Source organism: Manis javanica, chromosome 6 (assembly GCF_040802235.1).
Source record: "Manis javanica isolate MJ-LG chromosome 6, MJ_LKY, whole genome shotgun sequence".
In the NCBI taxonomy this organism is placed as follows: domain Eukaryota; kingdom Metazoa; phylum Chordata; class Mammalia; order Pholidota; family Manidae; genus Manis; species Manis javanica.
Window position 1 is genome coordinate 148,647,529 of NC_133161.1, and position 27,602 is coordinate 148,675,130.

Genomic DNA, 27,602 nt, shown 5'->3' on the forward strand with positions numbered 1-27,602 from the left:
GCCTCTTCCCCAGCTCAGAGCCTCACACAGGGTGCGTGCTGACTGCATGTGCTGGGTTGGGCCAGAAGGCTGGGCACTGCTTTCCATCCAGCTTGTCCCCTGCTGAGGAGGTGCAGCGGAGGGCGGTCTCATCTGGGGCGGTGGAGCCAGAGTTCCAGGCCACGGTGCGGTGGGGGCCGTGCACTCTGGTTTCTACCAGGCTGACCTTGGGAGTCAAGTCAAGTGAAGAATGACCTGTGACTGGCTTATTTGGGGTGTTCTCTGGCATGCCTCACATAATGCCTAGGACTTAATCGACACTCATTAAAGTTTTGTTAAAAGGATGACTGAATGATTGACTAAGACAGGACTGGGAGATAGAGCCAACTTATACTTCTTAAATCTATGATAACGTGTGTGTGTGTGTGTGCACGTGTGCGTGCGCCTATAGTGCTCTGAAGGCGACTGCTGATGGCAGTCACTCTGAGGGGGAGGCAGGGTGAGAGGCCCGGCTCCCCTCTCCCAGCTCCTCCTGTCCTATCTGTTTGCCATGGTGAGTCTCTGCTGAGTCCCTCGGCAGCTGCTCAGGTGTGAGCAGTGAATGGACAGAGGCAAGGGGGGCGGTTGACCCACCACTCCTCCCTCCCCAAACTTCCCACACACGCTCAGCCCTCCCCAAATGCGGCGAGAGCATTCAGTGCGACGAGCAACCTCCCATGTCACGAGCGGCTCCACAGCACCCAGAGGGAGCACAGGGTGACGGCGTAGAGCCCCAGCACCACCAGGTAGCCTCGGAAGAGCAGGCGGTCGAAGTGCTCCAGGAGGGCCAGCCACCCCACCTCTCGTCGGTGGGCCTGGTCTCGGGTTTGGAAGTAGCTGCTGATGGATCTGAGCTGGGGCCAGGCTTCCTCCAGGGTCCCCGATGGGTCCTGGTGCTCCTGAGAGAGGTGGGACTCTGTGTGGGAGAAGAACACATTGCACGTGAGCCGGGGCTACCCACGGCATTGGTGGCCTCATCCTGCAAGGAAGCTGCGGACAAAACTGGGCAGCGGGCTGGGCACGGGCTGCCCGCCTGCTGAGGGGAGGCACCGCCGTGCCGAGGGAGCCCTGGAGGGCAGAGCGGAGCTGGGGGAAGATGGGTCTGGGAGAGTTTCTGAGCCAGGGTCCAGCCCACACTGACTTGGTTAGGGGCTACATGATTCTTTCTTTAAAAAAATTGAGACATAATTGATATATAACATTACCTACTTTCAGGGGTGCAGTGTAATAATTAGATGATCACCACGCATAGTCCCACTTTTATTTTGTGATGAGATACACTGTGGGATACACTCCCTTAGCCACTTCTGGGAATTGTAATCACAGGGAACACTCCACAAGTCCGCGTGTCACCCTTGCACGGGGCTGTGCTAGCCTCGGTGCTGTTGCACAGTCAGCATTCATGCTGCCTGTGTGAGTGCTGGGAGGACTTACATGCTGTTCCCCTCAGCGACCGGAACCCAGATGCATGCAGACCGCGTGAGGGCACGCACCAGCACTCTTCCAGAGCCAGGGGCTCCTTCACTTTAGGGAACTGGTTGAAACCAGAGATAAAACAAACTAAGCTAGATGAGGGCCTGGCCTCCGAGTTAAAATGAGGCTTTCGGGAAAGCCAGCAGAAGGCGGCCATCAGCCTCCAGAGATGAAATCTAAAATGCAGCACAGAGGTGAGGAAGCAGATGCTTCCAGTTTCTACACTGCCACACACATGGCCTGGTGCCCCCCCAAAGGGCGCTGGTGCTCAGCAGGATGGGGAAGGGACCTCAGGGCTGCTCACAAACCTGTTACCCCAGTGAGCTGGGCCCCGGGACCCATCCTGGGCCTGTCAGAATCGGTGTGCCCTCGAAGACACCAGAGGGCCCACTCCTGCCCGCTGCCCTGCCCATCGTGGAGGAATCTGACCAACAGGATGGTTTCCGACAGGCTGAGAACCAAGAAGGCCATGCAGACTGCGAAGAAGACGCCTGAGGAAAGAAGCGGAGCAGGTGGCGTTAGCGGGTCTGTGGGGACTCTCCTGCCCCTGACCTGAAATGCAGCATCAGACCTTTGACAGCAATGATGCATGAGGGACGCCTGGTGCCCAGCGGCTGCTCACCGATCAGAGGGGTGTGCACTGAGCTCCTCGGCATCTTGGCAGACACGTTGACCCTGAACACGGTGTAGCCCACCAGCACGCTGGTCTTGAACACAATCCTGGCGCGGCAGGTGGGTGGTAGGAAGAAGCTCCCCAAGTCCACGAGCATCAAGAAGACGCTGGGGATCAGCAGGCTCACGACATAGTCCAGTGGGCGCCGGCGAATCACCACCTGGCCGGGCACAAGGAATCGGTTTGGAAAGAGGGTTTAAGCTGATGATTAATGTTCAGCCAAACCCACAGCCAAGAACACTGCCCGAAGTTCCAACGTTTTTGCATCATGTGAAAAGCCTGTGCGGTTTGGAAATAAAAGATTATTTTGTGGTTCAGAAAAGAAAAAAATCCTTTAATTTTATTCTTTAATTATTAATACTAATAATTTAATATTGATCAGCTAATATTAATATTTATAACTAGAAGCAGCTGCAGCTACCATCAGTTCACCGCTTGCCGTGTGCCTGGCGCTGGACTGCGCTTCATATGCTTTGCTCGGTCCTCACACCTGACGGCTGGATATTAGCTCCATCTCACAAGGAAACCAAGGTTCATACAGATTAAACTGCATTTCCAAACTCACATGACCAGTGAATGAGAAACGGTTTTAAAACCAGGTCAGACACCAAAATCTTCCTTCTGACACCGCTTACTTTGCAATGCACTGTATCGTTTTGCATGAGATGTGATTTTTTTAATCCTTGCCGTGAGCTTGTGGGCAGTAGTGTCCCCACTTCATAGATTTTTAAACATAAAGCTCAGCTCCTCCAGTAAGTTGAGGGAAGGGCAGGGTTGGGGTGTGCCCCCACGTCTGCCCCAAGCCCCGTATCCTCTTCCACACGGCGTGGCTGCAACCCTTAATCTGAACGGCCCTCTGAGCGGAGTTCCAGGCTCTTCGTCCTCTCCTCTGCCTCCTTCTCCGGAAGAGAGTCACAGAAATGAGCAGAGGTGGAGGCCAGGGGTGGAGCAGACGGTGGTGGGAGGGGCCTTCTGGGTGAGGCAGGGCCTCACCTTGCCAAAGAGAGCAGGGGCTCCCGACCCCTTGGGTCTGAGAGTATACCCCAACTCCAATGCCGTGGGGCCTGGGGGCCAGAGCCACCTGCGGGATTGCAGTCTGGCTGTCATCTTTCACATTAAACATCACCGGCTGCAGGTAGCTAAGCCAGCGCGACACTCACGCTTTACACTGATCTGGTTGACACACACTTCCACCCAAGTGCGGTCGGCGAGAAAACCACCACCAGAGAGAGCTGGCATCAGCCTGCACCTGCCCGGCTCCGTGCATCACGCTGTGACCCAGACGGCTGGGGAGGGGAGGCAGTGAGAGGGGAGCCAAGGGGTCAGACCCCAGGGCCTGTGCTGTGGGCCAGCCTGGGCTCTGGGTGACCCAGCCCTGTGGGGTGGCAGGGCTGCCCAGCCTGCTGTCTCTGGAGGGTCCAGATGGAAAGGCCCCCCTAGAGACCTCATGGCAGATGCTACTGAAGAGGATGGGATACCGTCCAGTGACGAATACCATCCCAGGGCACAAGCACAAGCAGGCGTGTTGGTTGAATGGAAAGAGCCCAGACTCAGAGTTGGAGTGACAGAGTCCCAGAGCCGAGCCCTCAGTCCCAAGACCCTGGTGTAGGTGATCCCAGGTGTGGGATTTAACCCTGTCATGCCTTGATCTTCCCTTTCTGAAAAAGCAGTTTACTTCTGCTTTGCCAAACACCTTGGGTACAATTGAGATTAGCTGTTGTACTCATTAAATAAGGCTCTGTGTGCACAGCACGTGCTGAGACTGTTGCTCCCTACCCAGAAGCTGATGCGGAGTGGGTGTAAATCGGGCCCAGAACCAAAGGTGGGCAGTGTGGCTCCTCAGTTTTAACACGTGCACGTTCCCCTGGCTGCCAGGGGAGAGGGGCACCAGAGCCGAGAGTCTGGGAGGCATGCAGGCTTCCTGGGCATGGGGCCAGGCTGCACAGAGCCCTGCACAAGGAAGGGCCCCACACAGGCTCCAGTGTCCTGCCGGTGTCACTTAAAAGTTCTTCATTATTTTTGGACAAGGAGCCATGCATTTCCACTTTGCACTGGGCCCTACGAGTTCCATAGTGGTGCGAGGGCAGACAGCGCCCCCCGAGACAGAAAGCCGAGGTCGCCCCTGCCTGTGCTTGGCTCACAGAATCCCACGGTGAGCTGCGCGCTCCCAGACCGTCTCGTCCTTTCTCTAGCCTTCAGCCAGGATGTTCCCATTCCTAAGACTGAATAGGAAATACAGTTTTGGTTTTCATCAAGAGCAAACAGCCCGCCTTCTTCTTAGGTTGATTTAGGGGCAGTATTACCCACAGACTATACCAATTTTCTTCACAAGCCCAGCGCAGCCTAAAGAAACTCCAGTTTCATCACCCAGTTTTGTTCCCACTGTCTCATTTGATCCTCAGAGCCCTTTATTCCTCTGTTCTGGAGATGCTGAGCATGAATAGGGTGTCAGGTACCCTGAATACTGGAGGTAGAACCATTCCTAAGATGGGCCCAGCCCTTGCCCCCCACCCCACCCCATCTAATGGGATCAGGAACCAGACTCATGGGTCTGCAGATGGAGGGAGAGAGAGAGTTTGCCCCAAAATGGACCATACCCAGAGTCTATACCTGATTTAGCTGATGAGATTCGGGGCTTTTTGAGTTTGTAATTGATGATATTTTGGTCTTAGCATTGGCATTGGAATGGGTTAAGACATTCGGGGATGCTGGAACAGGGACAATGTATTTTGCACATGGGACGGATGTGAACTTTTTGGGGGCCATAGGACAGTGGACTCTACTAGGCTGAATAATGGCTCCAAGAATTCATGTCCTTCCTAGAAGCCCAGAACGTGACCTTTTTTGGAAACAGGATCATTGCAGGTACACTTAGTTAAGATGAGGTCCTACTGTGGCAGGTGGGCCCGTAGCCCAATGTGACCAGGGGAGACACACAGAGGAGAAAGCAGCGTGGAGATGCAGGCAGAGGTTGGAGCAACACATGTACGAGCCAAGAGATGCCCAAGACCAGGCGCTAGGAGAGGGCATGAAATGGACCCCTGTCAGAGCCCCCAGGAGACCAAGAGCTGCCGACTCCCGGCTTTCGGAAGAACTGGCGTCTGTTGTCTGAAGCCCCCCAGGTTGTGGGACTTTGTCATGGCGGCCCCTGGGGGCTTAGACCGATTTCCCAGTACCACACAGTGGGTAGATGCCAAAGACCAGACCGGAATCTGCTTGCTATGTTTAGTTGCGTCTCAGCATCAGAGATGATTAGCACACCGATTGGGGAGTCAGATTGCCTGGGTTCAAGTCCCGGCTCCACCTGTCGCCTTGTTACCTTGGCTGAGTCACGTAGCTTCTCTGCATCCCAGATTATCCATTTTCAACAATGCCCGTACTTGGAGCACCCGCCGTATGGAGACAGGAGATTCCATACACACACTTCTAAATGCCGAGGTCCATGGCTATTGCTGTTGTGTCTCCCAGAGCAGGTTTTGAGGCCCATGACAGACGCCGGGGCTGTGCTCTGCTCATGTTTGTGTCTTCAGAGCTTGCCACTGAGCCTGGCATGTGACAAACGCTTTAAAGATTTTCACTGAGTTGTACTGGCATCTGTCAATAATGGTACTTTGAGTCCCAGTGGGGTGGGGTGTGGACTTGGCCCAAGAGGGGCTCTCTGTTGAGGTCCGCGCTCAGAGCACCACCCCTCTGCAGTGAGGCCTTCCTATGCGGGGGGAAGGCAGGCAAGACACCAGCTCAGGGGGATGCCACTCTCTGCGGCACTGTCCCTACCTGGAGCCCATCGTACCTAATGGACTAAAGGAGCTGGTGCCTTTAAATTCCACCGAAAGGAAAGCAAAAGCACTTTAGTTTCAGCCCGTGTTCTCCATTAGACACCCTTCAGGTGTTAGCAATATTATGCCACAATTTCATTATCCATTAAAGCCAGGTAATAATAAGTACACAAAGGTATTTGGAGCCTATTGATGTTAATGAAAGAGATCAATCTAATTCAGAATGTGTGTGTGGAGAGCTCCTTGGAGATGGGATGGGCCCCAAGGTCAGCCTCTCATCGCCTCCTTGACGGTAGACCCCACCAGTACTCAATTTTGCATGACTGTCTTTATGACGTAGTTGGAATTTTGACGCCCAGACTCACGCTTCCTACAGAGGCCCATTCTCCTCCTCTCCCAAGCCCCTCCCAACATTCCCGACTCAGAAAGAATGGGGAAGTTGCTGCCATTTAAGATCCTTGCACAAGAGGAGAGTTTCTTGGGTGTAGACAATGGGCTGCACTAGAGCAGCACAAGTCCATGATCCCAGGGTTGCTGGAGGGACCCTGATAAGATTTCCAGGGCTCTAAATTAATCTCTCTCTTTCTCTCTGGGGCTCAGAGGGATCTTCTACCAAGTTTATGGGCTGCATTCAATGGCTATCTCAACAAAATTACTCTACATGAAGCTAGAAAGGGAAAAATAATGTCAGAGAAAGAGGACAAATGAGTCATCTTTCTGTCCCTGATGCCCTCTGCAATTTTCTGGGAGTCCCCTATGGGTCTCTAACTCCTGCCCTGAAGATGGTTTTACTCATGTGAAGATGTCTGTGGGTGGCGCACTTTGATCTCCACAGCCGTCCACCCTTGTCCATCCAGCATGAGTTCTCAAATTTTATTCCTACCTCCTCCCACTTCTACCGGTATTCTTCAAAAAAGCCCCCAGAAACAAAACACCGCCTACAGAAACAAGTATCACCCTACCGTTTCTGGGATCCAGCACCCTGACAAGGTGCTGGAGGAAACCTCCCCTCCCACGGCTGCTGGGTGGGGCGCCAGGCTGCACACACACACACACACACATCCTTGTAGGTGGACGTGCCTGTGCCCTGGGCCCCTGTGGGATGCAGCCCAACTCCGGAGTCTCGGCAGGCGCCCTCTGACAAATGGTACGTGTCCCAGCTCTGGCCAGGATGACTGCACATTGGCAGGAACTAACGGGGCACCTGCGGCAACAGGGCACATCAGGCCCAGGGTGCGGACATATATAGAATAGATCGCTGTCCCTCCTATCTGTCCCGCCTGTCTCCAGCCCCTGCTGGGCAGCCTGAACTGGGCCACAGTTGGTGATCGGATTAAGGGGGAGCTGGCACTTCGCCATCAGGACCTCGGCAGGTCCAGGGCTGGCATGGAACTGGGCTCTGATTTTTGCATCATTGGCCAAGGGCTGTAGAAGGACCTGTGGGTGGCTTCAGTTACTAAACTCGGGGTAGGATGTCTGTGTGGAGTAACAGGACTTGAGTCCAGCCACAGTGCTCATAGCAGCAGGGGACGCCTGGAGGCTGGGAGAGGACGAGGAGACAGAGCAGGGATGGTCGCTGAGTCCGCTGTGTCCTTCTGACCGTGCAGTGCCCCTGGGGCTGGCTCCCTGCCCTACCGAATATGAGCTGGGACCCCACCAGGATTCTTCCCCTGCTCTGTTCTGGAGGGCCGGGGGGAAGGCCGGCCCTGCTACATCGCCCAGCTTTGCCACCCCTGCGCCAATCTCCAGTGGAGCCATACGGTGCCCACCGCCAGCACCTCGGCATGCGCACGGTGCCCAGAGCAGAGGGGCCGCGGTCCGCAGATCCATGGGTGCCTCTTCCCTTACCTTTCATCATACTTAAAATGCACCCAGTACACAGAAACCTTTCACCACCGTTGAGAGGACAAATTAGTATTTTGGACGGAGGGTGACACGTAAGTGCAAACAGTGGGGGCCTGTGGGGAGCGTGCACTTGCACGCCCGCTGCCCACCGTACCTCCTGCCTTTGTGTGCCTCTCCCGCGCAGTGTGGGTAATGGTGTGTGCAGTGTTCTCCGCAGTGCTTGGTAGGTGACGATGTTCCACCCTCACATTTCCCTTTAATGCTCTCCATTATTTGGCTGCATTAAAAATGTTTGCGGGCTGATATCTTTAAAATTAATGAGGTGTTTACTCTTAGCCAAGAAACTCATTGAAATTAAAAAAGCTTTCTTTTCCCTCCCTTTACCTCACTAAAAACAAAGTGGACAAACAAGTCACAATACAAGCCTCGCTAAAAACAAGTAGAACAGTCAAGAGCCGCAGCCCGCCGCCCGGGAGGCGGGAGCTGCAGTTAGCCAGCACCCAGCATGGCACATCGGTCGGGCTCAACCCGCCTCTGTAAGAGGCCCCAGTTTAACAAGGGCTTTGCTGGAAAATTGCAGGCAGCACCATTTAGCCAGTGGAGGGGCATCTGTGCCCTCCAAAATAGCTTATTTCACCACCACCACCCTTCTTAGCATATTATCCATTGTGACCACAGCACCTTAATCTAGTTTAAATTTTCCTTCATTTTCAAAAGGTTTGTTTCCCAGGAGAATTCATCTCGTGTGCAATCCTGACCTGTCTGTAGTCGTTATTTTTCAATCAGATCCATTACCTGGCATGAAGGACCCCTCTGCTCAGTACTCCCACCCCATGACCCCCAACACTAGCTGACTTTGTGCAGAAAAGCAGAGCTGAGTGTTTATGATGTGAGTCCACTGGCTGCATGAACTTGCTGTAGACCATGAGTGAGGACAGCCTGCTGGGAGGCCAGGGAAGGAAGACTCCTGAGTGCAAAGAGCAGGCTCACAGCCCTGACCCCCACCCCGCGCCCCTGCTGTGAGCAGGGCACATACCCTGGGGCAGGTGGGTTCTCCTCGTGCCCTATTAGAGCAGCTCTTCTCTCTGACCTGGAAACCACCAGTGGTCTCCATGCACCTTGCAGGTGACTTGTTAGCTAATCCCTCAGATATTCAAGTTAGTTGGACGATGATTGTATGCATCTGCATCTAGAAATAATTGATGATTAGCTCAGTCACAAAGAGGACAGTGATGCTGAAGTGACACTCCCCTCCCACTCTGTTGTTGTGTATGGGATTCCTTCTTTCCCTCAGGAGCACTGGCAAAGGAGGACACAGGGATGCCCTGAAAGGCTCAGGGTTTCCTGCTGCTGCCAGACTGTGGCCTCTGAAACCCATTTTCTTTATAGCCACACGTGGGGTATCTACAGCAGGAGCCCAGGATCTGTGGCTGAGCCTCTTGTCTCTGAAACACCCGAATGCAAGTAGATGTCAGATCCCTCCGAATCACCTGCTTCTGGATGGTAATGACGAGCATATGCAAAAAAGCAGATTCCTCAGCCCAAGAGAGAAGGCCGAGGACTGCAGAGAAGCAGGCAACAGGGACAGCAAGGGGCACAACCTACATTATACTGAATCTGTGCAAAATCTCCAGCGTTGGTCTGCAGAATGTCATAGGCTGAGGACACAGAAAGAAGTTCCCACTCACTGTCATTCAAAAATGCCTTTTTGTCATGCTTAATGTCTTCTCTGCTCCTCAGGAAGGCCAGGTCTACATCTTCCACTGAAAACGACAGAAGCGATTGAGTTCCCTACAGAGCGAGGCACCAGTGTCAACCAGTCCCAGCCCCCCAGCTCCCAGTTCAAGTCCTGCCTCTCCCTGCTGTCTCCAATGCAGTCTTACTGACATGGGGTTCGATATGACCATCTTGAACCAGGAGCAGGGGAGTGGAATAAAATCTTTCTAGCCGTAAAAGAAATCAACTCTGAGTTTAGGGTTTGCATCCCACTGTCCGTGGGAGGGTGGGGCTGGCCCTGACTTTGATGACATTCTCAGTGGTGTGGAGGCCTCGTACTGTATTCCACACCAAGAGCAGCAATAGGAAGGTCAATCCTGTGCAAGAATAAAGCAGACACGGAGGACAGCAGAACGTGACTTCACCTGTGTGCCAAACCCAGCTCAAGCACATTTTCCCATGAGCCAACTGTACCTCTCATGGTTTACCTGTGTGCAGAATGCTCCTGAAGGTGAGGCTGCAGTTCTGGATATCAAATGGAAAGGTGTATGTCTCTAAACTGCATGCGGAGACCACCTGGATGGGCTTAGAGTTCTTAATGGTCCCAGATGAGTTCACATAAACATAGGGAAGGTCGGGTGACCTTTCACTGTCCACACTGCACGAAACACAAGAGACCTGGCTGTTGTTGGGAGGGCGTCAGTCATTTCACCACATAAACAGAACCGAGTATGAGCTGGAAGTGACCATGACACCCTGGGAGGGCCAAAGACAGAATCCCATGTCCCATGAGACAGCTCATCCTGGCAAAGATGGCTCAGCAGTGACAGTCTCGTAAGTTAACTCACTTGCGCTGTCATGACACAGACATGATCTAAGAGTGACCTCAAGCATTAGTAATAAAATCTGTATTTCAAATGACATCAAATCACAGCACTTCTAACCTGAATATTCCTAACAATAGGCTCCTTTTTAAGTTGAGAGACAAAAAAAAAAAAAATAGCAACAATGACTGAAAGTAAGTAGCAACTGGCCCGACTATCCTGAGCAGACTGAATCCCCCAGAAACACAGCCCAGCATACTTACAACTCATTAATGATGATATCAGGAGCCCAGATGGCACTTAGAGGTAGGGAGATCTCTCTAATCTCATCAAACATGCTGGGGTTCCAGGACAAGAACCCATCATCCCAAACCTGCCAGCGGAAGCCGAAAAGGAAACTTATCAAAAAGGGGTTAAGTCACCAAAGAACTGGAGAGGGATTTGGATGACTGACTCAATTGATCAGCCTGCCAGAACTATCTGACAGGGGAGAGGACTTCCCATCCAACTCCTGAAGATGGTGCTCCAACCAGAAACCATGTCCATGCATATTACATGGGTTCTAATACATTGGATCTGCCGCAGATCTAAGGAATCACAAACACAAAGATGATATCTAGCCTTAAAATGATTATGCTTTGCAACAGATGGAGGTCAGGAAGGGCCCACGTGCATGGAAGGAGACGTGGTCACTCACCTCATGGTACCATACACTTGTCTTCAATTTTTGATTCTGTGCATCCTGTAAAGCAAAAAGAAAACCCACACCAAACCTTAGAATGCCAGGAAATCAAAGCCCAATCCATCAGCATGACAATTCAGAGGAAGAAAATCGAATCTAATGAAATGATGCTGATTTTAAAAACATTACCTTGACTCTTCAAAATCTGAGTATTCTCAGTTCCTATTTACCACGCGCACCTGTCGCTATGAACTTTACTCTATTACCCACGACAAAATGGCATTTTGACTGCACTTGACATCTTGAATAATTTTCTAATTTCTTTCCCACTTTAATTAGTTACTCTGCCATTAATCAGACTAAAAAATGATATGTAGTCTTAGTCAATTCTGGGCTTAAAAGATGAGACCAAGCTTTTAATTGTAATCAGGATATTATTCATAAGCTTTCTGGGAGGGTTATCTCAACCACTATTGGCAGCCATTTCTATTAAGTCATCTTATGTTTGGATTTCTCTGCTTATTAAACAGACTGAATGAGCCTAATGTAAATGAGGCATATTTTTGATGATTAAATAGATGCAATTTCTCATGCTTGCAATGAGTCAGTGACTTTTTAAAAAATACTGCCCAAAACAACAAAAAACCTCTTTACTAATTTTTTTTGTAACTGATCCAATCAATAAGAACATTCTAAAATTGTGTCGTTCTTAGGGATTAAAAGAAAAGGAATATCTCTCACCACATACAAACATTAACTCAAAACGGATCACTAACCCAAACATAAGAACTAAAACCATAAAACTCTTAGAAGAAAACATAGGAGTCAACCTTCATGACAGGTTAGGCAGTGGTTTCTTAGCTATGATGCCACAAACACAAGCAACAAAATAAATGGGACTTCGTCAAAATTTAAAACTCTTGTTCTTTAAAGGACACCATCAAGAAAGAAAAAGACAACCTACAGACTGGGAAAAACTATTTGCAAATCATGTATCTGGTAAATCATGTATCAGAATATATAAAGAACTCTTAAAACTGAACAATAAAAGGATAAACAACCCAGTTAAAAAGTGGGCATCAGCAGACATAATCAACAGAGTGAAAAGGAAACACACAGAATGGGAGAAAATATTTGCCCAACATGTATCTGACAAGGGGTTAATATCCAGAATATATAAAGAACTCCTACAACTCAAAACAAAACAAGGAAACAACCCTATTTAAAAATGGACAAAGGATTTGACCTGATATTTCTCCAGAGTAGATACATAAATGGCTAACAAATACATGGAAAGATACCCCACATCACTGCTGTGGACCAAACTGTGTCCATCCAAAATTCATATGTGACCATATTTGGAGGTAGGACTTTTAGGAGGCAATTAAGGTTAGAAGAGGCCACAGGGGTGGGGCCCTCATCCAATAGAACTGATGGCCTTAGAAGAAGAGGAACCTCTCTCCTCCGTGTGAGCCAACAGTGAGGAGGTCTGCAAGCCGGGAGGAGGGCCCCCAGCAGGAACCTGCAAGGCAGGAGCAGAACTTGGATCTGGGACTTCAAGCCTCCAGAACTGTGAGAAACAAAGTTCTGTCGTTTAAGCCACGCAGTCTATGGTATTTGTTATGACAGTCCAAGCTGGCTGATATTATCACCAATCATCAGGGAAACGCAAATCAAAACCACAATGAAATACCACTTCCCTCTCATTAGGATGGCTATTGTTCTTTTAAAAAACAGAAAATAAGTACTGGTGGGGATGTGAAGAAATTGGAATCCTTGTGCATTATGGGTGGGAATATAAAATGGTGCAGCTGCTATGAAAAAGTGTGGCAGTTCCTTAAAAAATTAAAAATAGAACTACCATATGGTCCAGCAACTCCACTCTTTGGTATGTACCCAAAATAATTGAAAGCAGGGACTCAGACAGATATTTGTACAACCATGCTCATAACAGCATTATTTACAACAGCCAAGGTAATAGATAAGCAAAATGTGGTATATACATACAAAGTAATATTATTCAGCCTCAGAAAGGAAGGAAATTCTGACATACGCTATAACATGAATGAATGTTGAGGACATTATGCAAAGTGAAGGAAGCCAGACACAAAAGGCATATACTGTATGATTCCACTTAATATGAAGTAGATAGAGTAGTCAAATTCATAGGGACAGGAAGTCGAATGGTGGTTGTCAGGAGCTGGGAGCAAGGGGAAGGGGCAGGAATCGTTTAGTAGTACAGAATTTCAGTTTTGCAAAATGAAAAGAGCTCTGGAGATGGATGGTGGTGATGGCCGCTCAGCAATGATTGTGCACTTAATGCCCTTGAACCAAAACTTAAAAATGGCCAGGATGTCAGATTTTAGTCATATGTATCCTACCACAAGTAAAAGTAATAATTAAAAATTGAGCAAAGGACTTGAATAGATGTTTCTCCAAAGAAGATATACAAATGGCCAAAAAGCACATGAAAAGAGGCCCACGGCTTTAGTTACTAGGGAAATGCAGATCAAGACCATGAAGACACGTCACCCACTAGGACGGCTACAATAAAAAAGACGGAAAATAACAAGTGTTGGCAAGGATGTAGAGAAATTAGAACTCTCATATATTGCTAGTAGGATTACAAAATGGTGCAGCCACTTTGGGAAACAGTCTGACAATTCCTCAAAATGTCAGAGTTACCTTATGACCCAGCAATTCCACTCTTAAGTAAGTAACAAAGAAACTTGAAAATATAAGTCTACACAAGAGAACCTGTACAGGAAGGTTCATAGCAGCACTTATAACACAATAGTCAAAATGTGAAAACAACTATGTCCATCAGCTGATGAACAGATAAATAAAATGTGGTTTATCCTTAGAGGAGAGTGTTTTTCAGTAATAAAAAGTAATGAGATATGATGCATGTTACAACATGAATGAACCTTGGTGGTATTGTGCTACTGAAAGAATCCAGTTACAAGAGGCCATTTATTGTATGAATCCATTTATATGGAATATCTAGAATAGGAAACCTTTAGAAATAGGAAGATTATTGTTTGCCTGCGGCTGGTGGGGCAAGGGTAGAGGGGGTGGCTAATGGTGTGGGCTTCACTTTGTTCTGAAATTAATGGTGGTCTGCACAAGAAAACCTGTAGAGTGGCACAACTCTCTGAATATGCTAAAACCACTGGATTGTAAACTTCAAATGGATTAATTTTGTGGTTGAAATACATATTAATAAAGCTGCCCTTTAAAAAAAATAGGTATTTTTAATAAAGGAAAAGGGAAGCATTTTTGAAGATATTTCTGGGGTATTTATAAGAAGTCTGATACCAACCATTGATGAGATCTCCTTTACCTCATTTCCATTCTTTTCCATGTATAATTGATCACTAAAACCTGCATCCTTTGAAGAAAATGAGAGGACTAGAAAATCCAAGGTGAAAACGTGTGAAGTAAAATGTGTAAAACATTTCCCTGATGATTGAGGGTCAAAGCTAAGGGGTCATTTAAATAACCTTTGTATTTCTGTAATATTTATTACAATACCACATTTTAGTAAAATAAGAGAGTTTGGGGAGTTGATGGCATGAAAGCAAATAACAACTCTGTTTTCCTCCCCAGAACAGGGTATATTAAATTAATCATCCAGCCAACTACTCAAGCACACCAAAAAATAGTCATTGTGCCTGGGGCAAGACTACCATTTTTTTCAACCCTGGTGGGGGGTGGTAGGGAGGCACCATTGGAAAGTAGTCCATGGGGCGGCTGGTGCATCTGGAATTGTACCAGCCTCAGACTATACAGGTATACACAGGGTGGCATTAGTTGAAAGAGAAACAATAAAATTTTTTAAGTCCCCACTTTTTGCCACCAAGAAAGAAAGTTGCTACTGAAAAAGCATTTCTAGGTATGTTGGGAAAGAAGACGGGATTGTGCACAGATATGGGTGACCCCCTCTAGTGGTCTGACAAAGGCGGATCTCAGGGAATTTGTTCTACAGATTTTTTAGGAGCTTCAAATAGATACTGGGAAAGGCATGTTTTAAAGTGACATACAAGGTGAAAATGCTGAACCCAAAGCATTTCCCCAAGGGGCCACGTGGGGGAGGACAGAGGGGAACCCACCCGAGACGGCTCTGCAGGGGTCCTGGCAGTTGTGAAAGGACTTCTCTTGAGAGCTCAGGGTTAGGTGGCAACACTTCCTTCTGAGTTTTATCAGCTGGGAGATGCTGAAATAGATCACGTCTCACCCACTAAAGCAGAAAAGGCTCAGTTCTAGGCTTAGTCGCAATCAGTGAGGGTTCCCCACAAACAGGGGGAAAAAACAAGCCCCAGATGCAATCTGCATTAGTGGTAAATAGAGCTGTTCACCACTCCTTCCCAACACATGCACATTCACATCCATGCAGTGCCCTGGCCAGTTTTTTTTATCACGGTCACGCCAAGTCATGAACGCGCGCTGTTGACTCAGTCACGTGACTGGGGAGAGGGTCGCTGTGCTGTCCGTTCATTTCACGGCTATTTTTAGTCCATCGGTTCTGACTAACTGCCATACTGATGCGTAGCCTGCTCTTCTCTTTTGCCCATTGCTTTATCGTACCACATGTCACAGAAGAGTTAAGAATCTTTTTCTAATATATTAGGGGGGTGGCTGGGCGGATTCATCATGCAGCCCTAAAAACACAATGTCAGAAAGGAGTTTGAGGCTAAAACTGAAATCTTTTTTTGTCAAAGGGAACAAGTTTCTCAATGCCAGCTGGTGAACATAATTGGTTCTCTGGTGGCATTATTCACAGCTTTTCCCTCTGTGTATCTCTCTCTCTTTTTTCTTTAGATACCTTCCATCTTGCTTGTTAAAAGCAAAGGATATTTCAGAGAATTGGAATTCATTAGTCTTCCTAACAGAGGGAGTCTATTTAGATCTAAATTGGTGGTTAGCAAATACACAGATAATTCCTGCACATTCGTATTTATCTTTCCCAGTTCCGAAGACTATAGAAACAGATGCCTCAACGTCTGGCTGGGAGGCTCTAGTCAATGGACTGGAATACAAAGGTATCTGGGATTCGGAATTGACAAAACTCAATAGAAACAAATTGGAACTCTTCACTGCTGAGTAGATTATCTCTATAATCAGATCTCCCTAAGGTACTCATAATACCCAGAAATTCTAAGACAACTGTAGTCTTTCATATAAACAAAACAGGAGGGAAAACGTTACAAGGGAAGCGAGGTGCTGGGATGAAAGCTGGGCTGGGCTGAACGCTCTTCACTCCAAACCAAAGTTGCCAGCCGTTCAGCTGCTGGCAGATGCGTCCAGCAAGTTATCTATCCACACAGGGAGTGTCCTTGTCTGGGCAGAATCTGTGATTATCAAGTGCCTCAAGGCCAGCCCTGCCTCTGGAGTGAACTTTACAGGTCAGCCCAGCTGTCCTAAAGATAATCCCGGAACTGGGTCTCACACGGTTAATTAATTAGTTAATTCGTCAGACAGGTGTCCATCCAGTATCTCTGAAGTAAGATCACGTATTCTGCCTACTGTGGGGAACGTAAATATGAGTAAGGAAGTCCTCAAGTAGTTCATTAGTAAGTTAGGGTATGTGACGTTCTAACGAATAACTGTGCTTGAAGATGTATACAGGCTTCAGTGGACTTACAGTGGGCAGACGTTGCTGTCAGCCTGGAGAATTGAGGAAAATTTCTTTCAGTGGCTAAGATTTGAGGGCAGTAATATTTTGCAGATGGAGAACGAAGAGGAACACACTCAGTGGAGGGGCAGCAGAACCGGGGACACACAGGCGGGGAACCACAGCAGGCGGCGTGTCTCCACGGCAGCAAGTGCGCGCGCGACGTCAGGGTAAGGCACTGAATAGGGGTAAAACTAAAAGGATGGAATATAAGATCTTTCCAGATTTCTGAAGGAAGGTATGCCATATCCAGTAATATGATATACCTAAGATATTCCAGTAAAAAATGAGTATATTCCACAACGGTGGAGAAAAACAGATCTTTGAAAAAATAATGGTGTTCTCTTTAACTACCACAAGGACTCTGATTTTATCTTCCTTTATTGGGGCAGAAAGAGATAAAAATTTTCAATTTGTCACAGTTGTGCCAAGAGAGCATGTTACTATAAAGACCTTACTCTTTCTCTCTATTTATCTCCAAATGAACCTCTGAAGGAAAGTCTGAGCAATTCTACTTCACCTTAATCGACAGGAAGTTAGAAAGTAGGATGATGAGAAGAGAACCTCAAGGAGGTCTTAACTCCTGACTCAAGGGGGGTCGTACCTCTGCCCTGCGTCTTCACATGACCTGGTTCTTATCATGTGTCTTTAGCTAGATCATGCTTTTCCCGTTACACAATGCCTGATACACAACACAGCCATGATGACCCACTGACAGCTACAGAGAGAGGCCTGGGATTTGAGCAGGTGAAGACACAGCCCCAGGGAATTGTCTCCAAAACTCTAGTTCCATTTCCAGTTAGAAGACATTTAAAGGAGTTTCCCATGGGAGCTTTGTGTAAGCCTAGGCCTTCTGGAAGGTGGGTAGGTAGTTCCTGCACTTAATTAAAGAATATTTTCTAGGATATTAGATCTCGTACTTTTAATAGTGTGACTGAGAAAATAAAGCTAGGAAAAGTGCTAACAGGAATTTTTTTTGCGTGTATCAGTTAAACATTCCTGTTTATGAGGAAATAATGATTAGAGGTTTATCTAAGGTGGAGGATTATGCTAAAATAACTTGCATCAGACAAAAAATTTAAACTCTGTTATATCAGATAACATCAATTATATTTTCAGTTTCAAATTATTTTTTCATTAATTGCAATGCCTAATTCTCAGTTAAAAAGTCAGAGTCTCTGACTCATAGCATAGCACTAAGATAGTGACATAGAAAAACACTTCCAATAAAGTAAATTAAGGGAGAATTAGTAAGTTATTTTAACAAAGTGAACTAAAATAACATGTATTATGGGGCCCATTATGTATATAAAATTGAAGACAAAAGAGGTGTGGGGACGGGGAAGCAGAAGTGGGATTTTTACTGTTGAAGGATCCATATATTTTATGTGAAGTGTAATAACGTTAATTCAGAGCACACTGTATAAAGTGGATGATGGATATGGAAATCTTAAACAATATGACAAAGATGGGTGCTAAAGAGTCAATAGAAAAACTAAAATCAAATATTTAAAAAATATTTAATTTACTTAAAGAAATGCAGGATAAGAGGAAAAGAAGAACAACAGAACACAGATGGGACAATTGGAAAACAAGTGGCAAGAGGGTATTGGTAAGCGGATGGAGCGCTTCAGTTAAAACGCACAGACTAACAGGTTAAAAAAAGCCATATCCCAGAATCCTACTCAGCAGCTGAAAGGAACAAGCTACTGACATGCTCAACAGCCTGGATGAAGTCGAGGGGAATTCTACTGAAGGAAAAAAGCCAGTCTCAAAGGTCACACCGCATGTTGCCACTGATACAGTGTTCTTGCCACAACACAGTTAGAGGGACAGGGAAGAGGTTCATTGGCTGTCAGTGGTCAGGGGCTGGGGGCAAACAGGAGCCATAGCAGGGAGCCTCTGGGGCTGACCGCAGCTTGGTGTGGTCATGGAGGCTACGCAAAACCACACGTGACGAAACCACACGGAAGCACGCACACACTCACGAATGCTGGGAAAGACTGGGGAGATCTGGATAAGCTCTGGGATGGCACCAGCATCAGTTTTCTAGTACTGATGCTATTTATGCAAGATATTAAAGACGGAAGACATTGAGTGAAGGGTGCACAGAACCTCTCGGTAAGTTTAGTTGCAACTTCCTGTAAATTTATAATTATTTCAAAATAAAAAGTTAGAAAAAAAAGTAAGACCCCAGGTACATGCCGTCTCCAATATATGAATTTAAATAAAATGTCACGGATAGATTGAAAATAAAAGGATGGTCAAATATATACCTTGCAAAAAGTAGGCATGCTCAAAGTTTATTACCAGAGATGAAGGAGGGCATTTCATGATGATAAAAGAATCTGTTCATCAAGGAGATATGCAATCTTAAATATGTATACACTTAATAACAGACCAGAGAAATAGACAGACCACAATTATCCTTGGGGTTTTAACAATCCCCACTATGAAATTAATAGAACAGCAACAAAAAGAACAAAAAGTTAAAAGACTTAAGAATATTATCACACACATTTATTGAATTTATATTTATAAAAAACACCTTTTATTCAACATTACTGGAGACTCAAGCCAGTATAAAAGCAAAAAAAATAAAAATAAAAAAAGGAAACAAAGGTATAAAGAGAGAAAATAATGAAGTAAAACTGTTTTTATTCACAAACAACATGATCTTCTGCAAAGAAAAATTGAATGAATCTAAAAAAAAATCCTCTAAAACTCCTAAGAAATGGCAAGGTTCCCAGGACCCAAGGCCAATATATGTAAATCAATTCTACTTTTGTATGGTAGCAATAGACAGATTCAATTTAAAATATAATTTATTATAGCATCACACACATGAAATACATAGAGATAAACTTAACCAAGTATGTGTGAAGCACTGAAAACTATAAAACATTACTAGGAGAAATTAAGGCACTAAATAAATGGAGAGATACACTGTACTCATGGATTGGAAGACTATTCTTAAATTCTCAAACTGATATGGATTTAATGCAATCTCAATAAAAATTCCAGCAGTTTTTAAAATAGAAATTGTGAAATGATTCTAAAGTTTATATGGAAATGTAAAGGACCAAGAAGAGCCAAAACAATTTTGAAACAGAAGAACAAAGTTGGGAAGATTCACCCTATCAGATTCCAAGACTTCTGTAATACTACAGCAATTGAGATAGTGAAAAACATATTGATTCGTTGGAAAGAATATGATAATATTAATCTACAAAACAACCTTATTTTAAAAATGGGCAAAGGATTTGAGCAAATACTTGACCAAAAAAGGATACACAATAAGCAAATTTGTGCACAAAAAGATGTTCAACATCATTAGTCTTTAGTGAAATGGAAGTTAAAACCACAGTAGCTGCCATTGCAAATCTACTAGAATTGTTAACAATAACAAGTGTGGAGGAACTGAAACTCTCACACATTGCCGGTGGGATGCAAAATGACACAGCCACTTTGAAGAAGGTTGGCAGTATCTTATGGAGTTAAACATAGACTTACCATACAGCTCAGTAATCCTACACCTAAGCACCTACAAAAACTATTGCTAACACCATACTTAATGAAAATTTTTCCAGAAGATGGGAACAGCAAAGATTTCTGTTCTCACCACTTCTACTGATATAATAGGAGAGGTCTTAGGCAATGCAATAAGACAAGAAAAAAAGAATAAAGAGCATACAGACAAGAAAGTAAAAAGCAAAACTATTTGAAATGACAGATGATAATATTAATCTACAAAAAAACTACTAGAATAAGTAAGTGAATTTAGCAAGACCACAGGGCACAAAGTCAACATACAAAATGAATCACATTTCTCTACAAGAACAAGAAACGAGAAAAAAAATTTTATTAGTTAAGCACCATCAACATACTTTGAGATAAATTTAATAGAAATAGATGTAAAATTTCTACATCGAAAATTTTAAAACATGGTTGAAGACCCAAGTAAATGGAGCAACACTCCACATTCAAAGATTGGAAAACTCAGTAATGTTAAGATGTCAATTGTCCCCTAAATTTCTCTGTAGATTCTATTCTACACCATTCTAAACAAACTCCCAGAAGGTTTTCTTAAAAAATAGAAACTGACAAGATGATTGTGAAATTTATGTAGAAATGCGAAGGCCCTAAAACACCAAACTATTTCAAAAGTGAAGAACAAAGTCCAAGGACTTACAGTCCCTGATTTCAAGTGAAATAGCCCATTCAGAGCAATTCAACAGGAAAAGGAGTCTTTTCAAACAAATGGTGCTGGAATATGCAGCAAAATGGAAAAAAATAAATCAATCAAAACACAAAAAACAACAGCAACAAGAACCTTGATCTCACACATCACAGAAATTAACTTTCAGTACTTCATGGAACTAAATACAAGCAGCTAAAAACCTATAAATCTTTGGGCAGAAAACACAGGAAAATTTTTTTGTGTGAACTTTGTGAAGTGGCAAAGATTTCTTAGGCACTGACCATAAATAGAGGATTGATAAAAATGGACTTTATTAAATTTAAAATTTTCTGTTCACCTTAAGACCTGTGAAGAGAGTGAATAAACATAACCCACAGCATATGGAGCCAGGAGCTGGGACAAGACATCCGCATACATACATGACACGGGACTGTGTCCAGAATGTATAAGCTGCTTCTAAAATCTATAAGAAAAAGGCCAACAGCCCAATAAAAAATTAAAATGCCACTTCATGAAGAAAGATATGAAGGTAGCCAATGATGCATGTAAAAAAGAGCCCCAAAGCATTGGCCGCCAGGGGAACGTAAAATAAAACCACAGTGGGCCACCTCTATAGCCTTAGAGAGCAGCTAAAATTCAAGACTGAAAACACCAAATGTTGGCGAGGATGTGGAGCAATGGGAACCTTCTCAGCCAACAGGTGGGAGTGTGAGACGTACAACCACTTTGGAAATCAGTCTGGCAGTTCCTCTTTAATGACACACCTATCCTGTGAGCCGCTTCTGGGTTTTACTTGAAAGAAATGAAAACATATATGTACAAGAAGACTCGTACGAGAATGTTCATGGCAGCTTTACCGATGATGTCGTGAAACTGCAAATGACCCAGGGGCCTGTTGATGAGCGAATGGGCAAACAGATGGTGGAACAGCCATGGCCAAATATCACTTACCAGTGAAAAAGGAAAACTACTAACGTACCCAATGACATGCGTGCATCTCAAAAACATCATGCCGAGTGAGAAATTCAGACTCTAGGACATATAATAAAATTTCATGAAGTTCTGGAATGAGCAAAATGAATCTATCATGAAAGAAATCAGAATAGTACTTGTCTCTGTGGATGGAGGGGATGGGGATTGACTTGGAAGTGAGGGGTCTTCCTGGGGTGATGGAAATGTTCGATATATTGATAAGGATATGGATCATATGGGCGCACACAATTCCCAAAGCTCATCGAGCAGTGCACTTCAGATCTGTGCATTTCAGTATACATATGGTCTACCTCAATTAGAGGAAAAAGTTTTAAGTAGTAAACTGAAAAACAATTATTGAACTATTTTAACAAAACAAGCTCCTGCTTTTAAGAGAAACCAAAATAAACCTGGGACTTACTCATATTGAAGATTTTGCAATTAAGAAAAAAGGAGAAAGAGGAAGCGGAGATTAATCACAAGGGCCGTTACTTACTGAGGGCTTACTAGGACACCCTCTCACTGCCTTATGAATTTTCTCATTTGATTCCCACATTTCAGATATAGTAGGAAAGCCATGCCTTAACAAACAAACCTTCCTCCACCAGCCTTTGCAAATACCCAGGTGTAAATTCAAGATACCAAGGCACTTTTTTTCTCTTTTTAAGATTTCAAGCAATATGTGGTGGTTGTTTTCTTAAATTTACTATCATTACTAAGAGATAGGAACCAGAGGAAAAAATACCTATTACCAATTTTGGTTTTGGCAATACTCATAAAATAAACACAGTGAACTATGGCCACAATTCTTAAAACATCTTAATTCTGTGGAACTCCTATTTCTAGATGATCTGCCCCTCCAAATGTAAACTGGGGACTAGAAAGCATGATTTGCCTAATAAATGTTTAATCTCATGTTCCCTGCTAAAATCAGTCTAGTTCAGCTTCCCTGCCAGCTCAATTAGAGTATCAAGAATAAAACACCTCCGAGGCTCCTGCACAATGGCAGATACTTTTGCAAATGGGTAACGGGAATAGGAAAGGATAAGGTGGCCCTTACCACATCCAGTACTGCACAAACAGAAATGTCCAGGTACACAGTGGTGGCCTCAGTCCAGTTGTGAACTGGCCTCACCTCCTTACGATATTTCTGTAACAGCTGCTTGGTGAGATGATGCAGGGCAGAGCTCCTGGGGTGAGGTGTATCTGAGGCTAGGATTCCTGGAAAAGGAATGGAAGGATGAAAGCAGGAGGAACTTAGTATCTTGAGCAGATTTCAGACTGTTCAAGACTCCATGGCTCCTAGCAGAATTTAATTTCCAGCTCACCCCAATCCACTCAAGTTCATAGCCAGCTGGCAGGCTTTTTGCAGACACTTATTTAAAATAAACTGATACCCTAACTGCCCAGTGGAGAACTCTCACTGCAAAGATAAATAAATCTACCCCACTTCCAAGGATCCAGATCGCACCTACAATTCTGTTTTTCACAATCGTGCATTTGGAGACAGAATCCTTTCTTTATTCCTGTATCATCTCCTCCTGGTGCAGAGGAGAAACCTTCCTACGCAACTTAGATGAAACTGAAGTCCTCCTTTGCATTTTTCGTTTGATTTTCCATTTGTAATTCAACAGTTGAATAGAAAACCCAAGCAGAAACATGAACAAAACAGTGAACCAAAGATCTGTGTGGATATCTGAAGGGATATTAATGAGACTCCAATTCATACTTTTCTCCTCAAAAAACCTTTTTCCATTCTGTCTTTAAATAAAATGCACTTGTCAGAAAATGAGATCTTGGTTTTGGGAAAATGTTCTCTGGTTCCAGGGCACAACCATTTCATCTCCTATGACCCAGGAATCTTGATTTGTACAGGAGCAGTGATTGGTGTCTGGGCGGGGAGGCCAGGGGGAAGGAAGCCACAGAAATGAGGGCCAACAATTGGAAGTGACAGTTGTGTGAGGGCTTTCTCTGAATTGCAAAAAGATATCTTGTTCACAAGCTTTGCCAGCCCCCAGGGGATTCAAAGCTTTGCTAAGTCATTGGGCTGAAGCAAATAGCACACCTCCTGCCACAGCGCGTGAGTGAAATCCATCTGCAGTGACCTGCACGTGAATTCACCTCGCCTCTCGGTGGTTTTGATGGTTATTTTGATGAGCTGCTGAAGGTCTGCAGGATCCAGCCGAAACTGTAAATGAGATCTTTTCTCCCTGGGTGACACACCTGTTTATACCCATTTCTTTATGGATGATGTTGTGTCACTGGCCGCCACAGGCAGCAATTTCTGTGGTTTATCAATGTCAGTGTGACCGAAATGCTAACGACGATGCTGGCAGAGCCGCCCCAGACTCACTGCGGGCAGGGGGAGACGGACACATGTCCGATCAGGCCTGGGACTCCAGGGAGCACGTGACCTCACCACTGCTCGCCCAAGAAGACCCCCGAAGGCCTATCAGCCATTCGGGCGAGCAGGACTACGGTGGGTGGCTTGATTCAAGGATCATCTTTGGGGTTTCTGAGGACTGTGATTGTCAAAAAATACCTGTGAATTTCCATACCTGAGACCATGTCTTGCTGGCTTGCCCCAGGGGAGTCAGGAGCTCACAGCAAAGCGGGTCTGGGGCTCTTCCTGAGAACTTCGCTTTGGGCAAATTCACCTGTACCTCGCCTGAGAGCCCCAGGTTCAGGTCCCGGGTGGGGAAACACTGATATGAATGCTTCAGTTATAAGAAAGTACCCGAGACAGAATTAAAACATAATTCTGAGAAATCAATGTGTGTTCCCTATACCCTCTGCTATCTTTCCTAGGAAACAATCCATAGGTCCCCTATGGATAAACACATATTTTCTAGAATGTATCAAAGTCTTTGGATAAGAAGAGAAAGTTCTGGAAGGTAGAACTTGGAACAATGGAGGAACAAGCAATGGTAGGAGAAAAATGAGAAGCCCGTGGAAGTGTGCTTAAATAACCTGCAAGGGGAAAGAGTTATTTGTTTAAAATGGGAGGAAATAACAAATTACATTTCTACTATGAATGCAAATTTGCCTGAGGAGAAAGATCAATTAATTACAGGAGAGAAATTAGGGATGTCAGTGACCATTAATTAACAGTAAGTTATGCCCCTTGAAAGCTAATGTGACATTCACACAAGCACTAAATGACTCACAGTTCAGTGATGTTTCAACAGACACTGATGGAAGCCATCAACAGACAGGGAAAGGTTCCTCACTAGCCTGTCCTCCCTGAATGCTAATCATTAGCTTCAAATAATTCACTTGTAAGATTTCTGGAAAGTAGGATGTGTTAGGGACTGAGCTATGAAGTACTTTTAGGTGAAGACAGATAAAAGAAGAAAGATAAGTATACAATAGAATTATTCTATTTTTTATTTCCCTTGTTTGAATGAGTTACTGTCACACACCCTATCTTAAACTGTTCGGGGCACTTTGATGAAAAGAGCTATTCTTGCTCTAGTGAGCACTGCATCTCACTCTCAGGACTCCAAGAGAGTTGTACATGTGCCTGAGAGGTTACAAGGAAGGAGGGGTTGAGGTGTGCGCTACTGTTTAACGCCTGAGTCTGTGTGAGTGTGCGCTGTGTGCCAGGCACTGGGCCAAGAGCCCAGTCGTCTTAAGGCTTTATAACAGCCTTAAGAGATGGGTGCTCGACAGCCTACGAGGGGTCACCGTTAGAGGCGAAGGACTCTAGGCCAAGGGAAGTTAGCACTGCCCAAGGTCAGACAGCTTGCAAGTGAAGAGGCTGAAAAGTAAACCAGACTGGTGTGGATCAAAGCCCAAGCTCTCGGTCACGGCACTGCACTGACCTGCTCGCTGAGGATGTCAGAACAGTCATGAGCAAGCCTTCAGATGCAAGACTGGCACGTTGAATGGAGTAGATTATTGGGCAGAAACAGCCCATTGTATTTTCTGGGTATATGTGTGTTTTCAGGTTAATTATATCTTCCATTTGTGTTTGCAATTTCACAATGCTATGTTATTTGATCTTCTTGAATATGCAAAATTGACAGTTTATTTACAGGGAAACTGAATCTCTGAGGGATTAACTGACTTGCCCTGAATCACGTGGCTGGTGCGCAGCAGAGCAGGAACTAAACGGTTCTCCTGATGCAGGCCTCCTGCCCTGGCGCACGGCTTCTAGGCAGCGGCCAGTGTGGTGGTTGGCTCAGTGCATGTATGTTTTCAAACCAGCTTGGTATTAACCGAGTCAAAAATCCAAAGGGTGGATGTTTCTGTAACAGATGTTCTCAGTATATTTACGGTCAAGCACTGATTGCTTAGACAACTATTAAAATGCTTTTTCTGCCACATTCAGAACAAAAGTAAAGCACAATACAAAACGTTGGAGAGACATTGTTAAGGATTCCTTCCGTTTTCTTACCTTCATTTTTCTATTTTATCTTACTTAGGTTAATGTTCACAATTCTTTTCTGCTAAGAAACCCATTTGGCATTTAATGAAATTTCCTCTATTTTCATTTTTATAATTAAGATATGCTTTTATCCTTTAAGTTCAACACCCAGGATTTTTATACTTTCACGATAAGTGGCCATTTTTCTTCTCTACCCCAATAAAAAAATCATTTCCAGCTGCTGGGCTACTAAATTCCTTCCTCATCTCTGTAATTGAGTCATTCCACTTCCAGTTATATTTTAATACATGGAAATTCAGATACAAGCTCTAGGAGACCCTCAAGAAAGCAGGGTAGGAGAAAACACCAGCATAAACATAAATTCTTGATTTGTGCATGTTTTCTAAGAATCAATCGCATCCTAGCTCAAATGGTTCAATTCAGTAGAGTCAATGCTGGCACCCTGCAAGTGTAGTTCCAGAAATTTAGAAAATTTGTTTCTAAAGTATTTTTAAGGGGAATTGTACACTCCAAAAGCATGCCAGTTTAGAGTACTTGTCTTTAGAGAGCTACTCATCACATACACAGACTTTGTATTGATGTAAAGCCCCTAATCCCAAAACGATATCCAGGTGACTGTGGCCATAATGTATCCACGAGATTCTTTCTCTGGGCTACTAAAAGCTTATAATGAAACTAAGGCTATTTTGGGTAATAAAAGTATATTAGACATAAAAGCAAATCTGAAAAAGAGTGCTGCAAATTCTGAATGCAAATTGAGGCAAAGCGAGCTTGCCTTCTAGAGAAGTAGGGATTTATCAGACCACTGTAGCATGTCAGAGCACAGGCTCACCTATGTGTAAAAAGCCCCTCTGTGCAACCCTGTATATACACGTATTAGAATCATTGGGGCAAAATCATAAATCACTGGTCTCCAGGTAGCTTTGAAGGACTGGCATTTTACAGATGATGAATAAAAAACAAACGCTCGTGAGGAGTTAGATGGCACAGTGTAAAAAAATATTATCTCTGGCTTCTAAGAGTTAATATTCAATGCCTAGTAACACCATGAAAAGGACTCACCTGAGGCAGCCACCAGGACAAAGGGCCACAGAGCAGCCATCGCCCTCACCGGCGTCCCCAGGCCGGTCTCCCCGAAGAGAAGGGCAAACTTGCCTAGTGGGTGGAATGCCTCTCTGTTTTGCCGGAACGGGCTCCTCCACACGCCATCTTCACGTGCCGTCTTCTGTCTGCCAGTTCACGCTGCCCTCGCTGGCACTATTTGGTAAGCACCGAGTGGGACCAAAGGCAGTCCCGGCACCGCACAGATGTTTGGGAACTGACGCTGTTGTGATACTCTTCAACTTCCCCTTCGGTTC

General features: G+C 45.2%; 1 protein-coding gene across 1 annotated transcript; it reads right to left on the bottom strand.

The window, feature by feature from the left end:
* Window positions 1–698: 698 nt before the first annotated feature.
* Window positions 699–27,602, bottom strand: HTR3B (5-hydroxytryptamine receptor 3B). Its single transcript, XM_036992625.2, has 9 exons — window positions 27,307–27,602; window positions 22,915–23,075; window positions 11,023–11,067; window positions 10,589–10,698; window positions 9,990–10,159; window positions 9,391–9,548; window positions 2,114–2,324; window positions 1,800–1,982; window positions 699–934 (listed from the first exon to the last, which is right to left on the bottom strand). The coding sequence occupies exons 1-9, from the start codon at window positions 27,344–27,346 to the stop codon at window positions 699–701; spliced, it is 1,314 nt and encodes a 437-aa protein (XP_036848520.2). The 5' UTR covers window positions 27,347–27,602.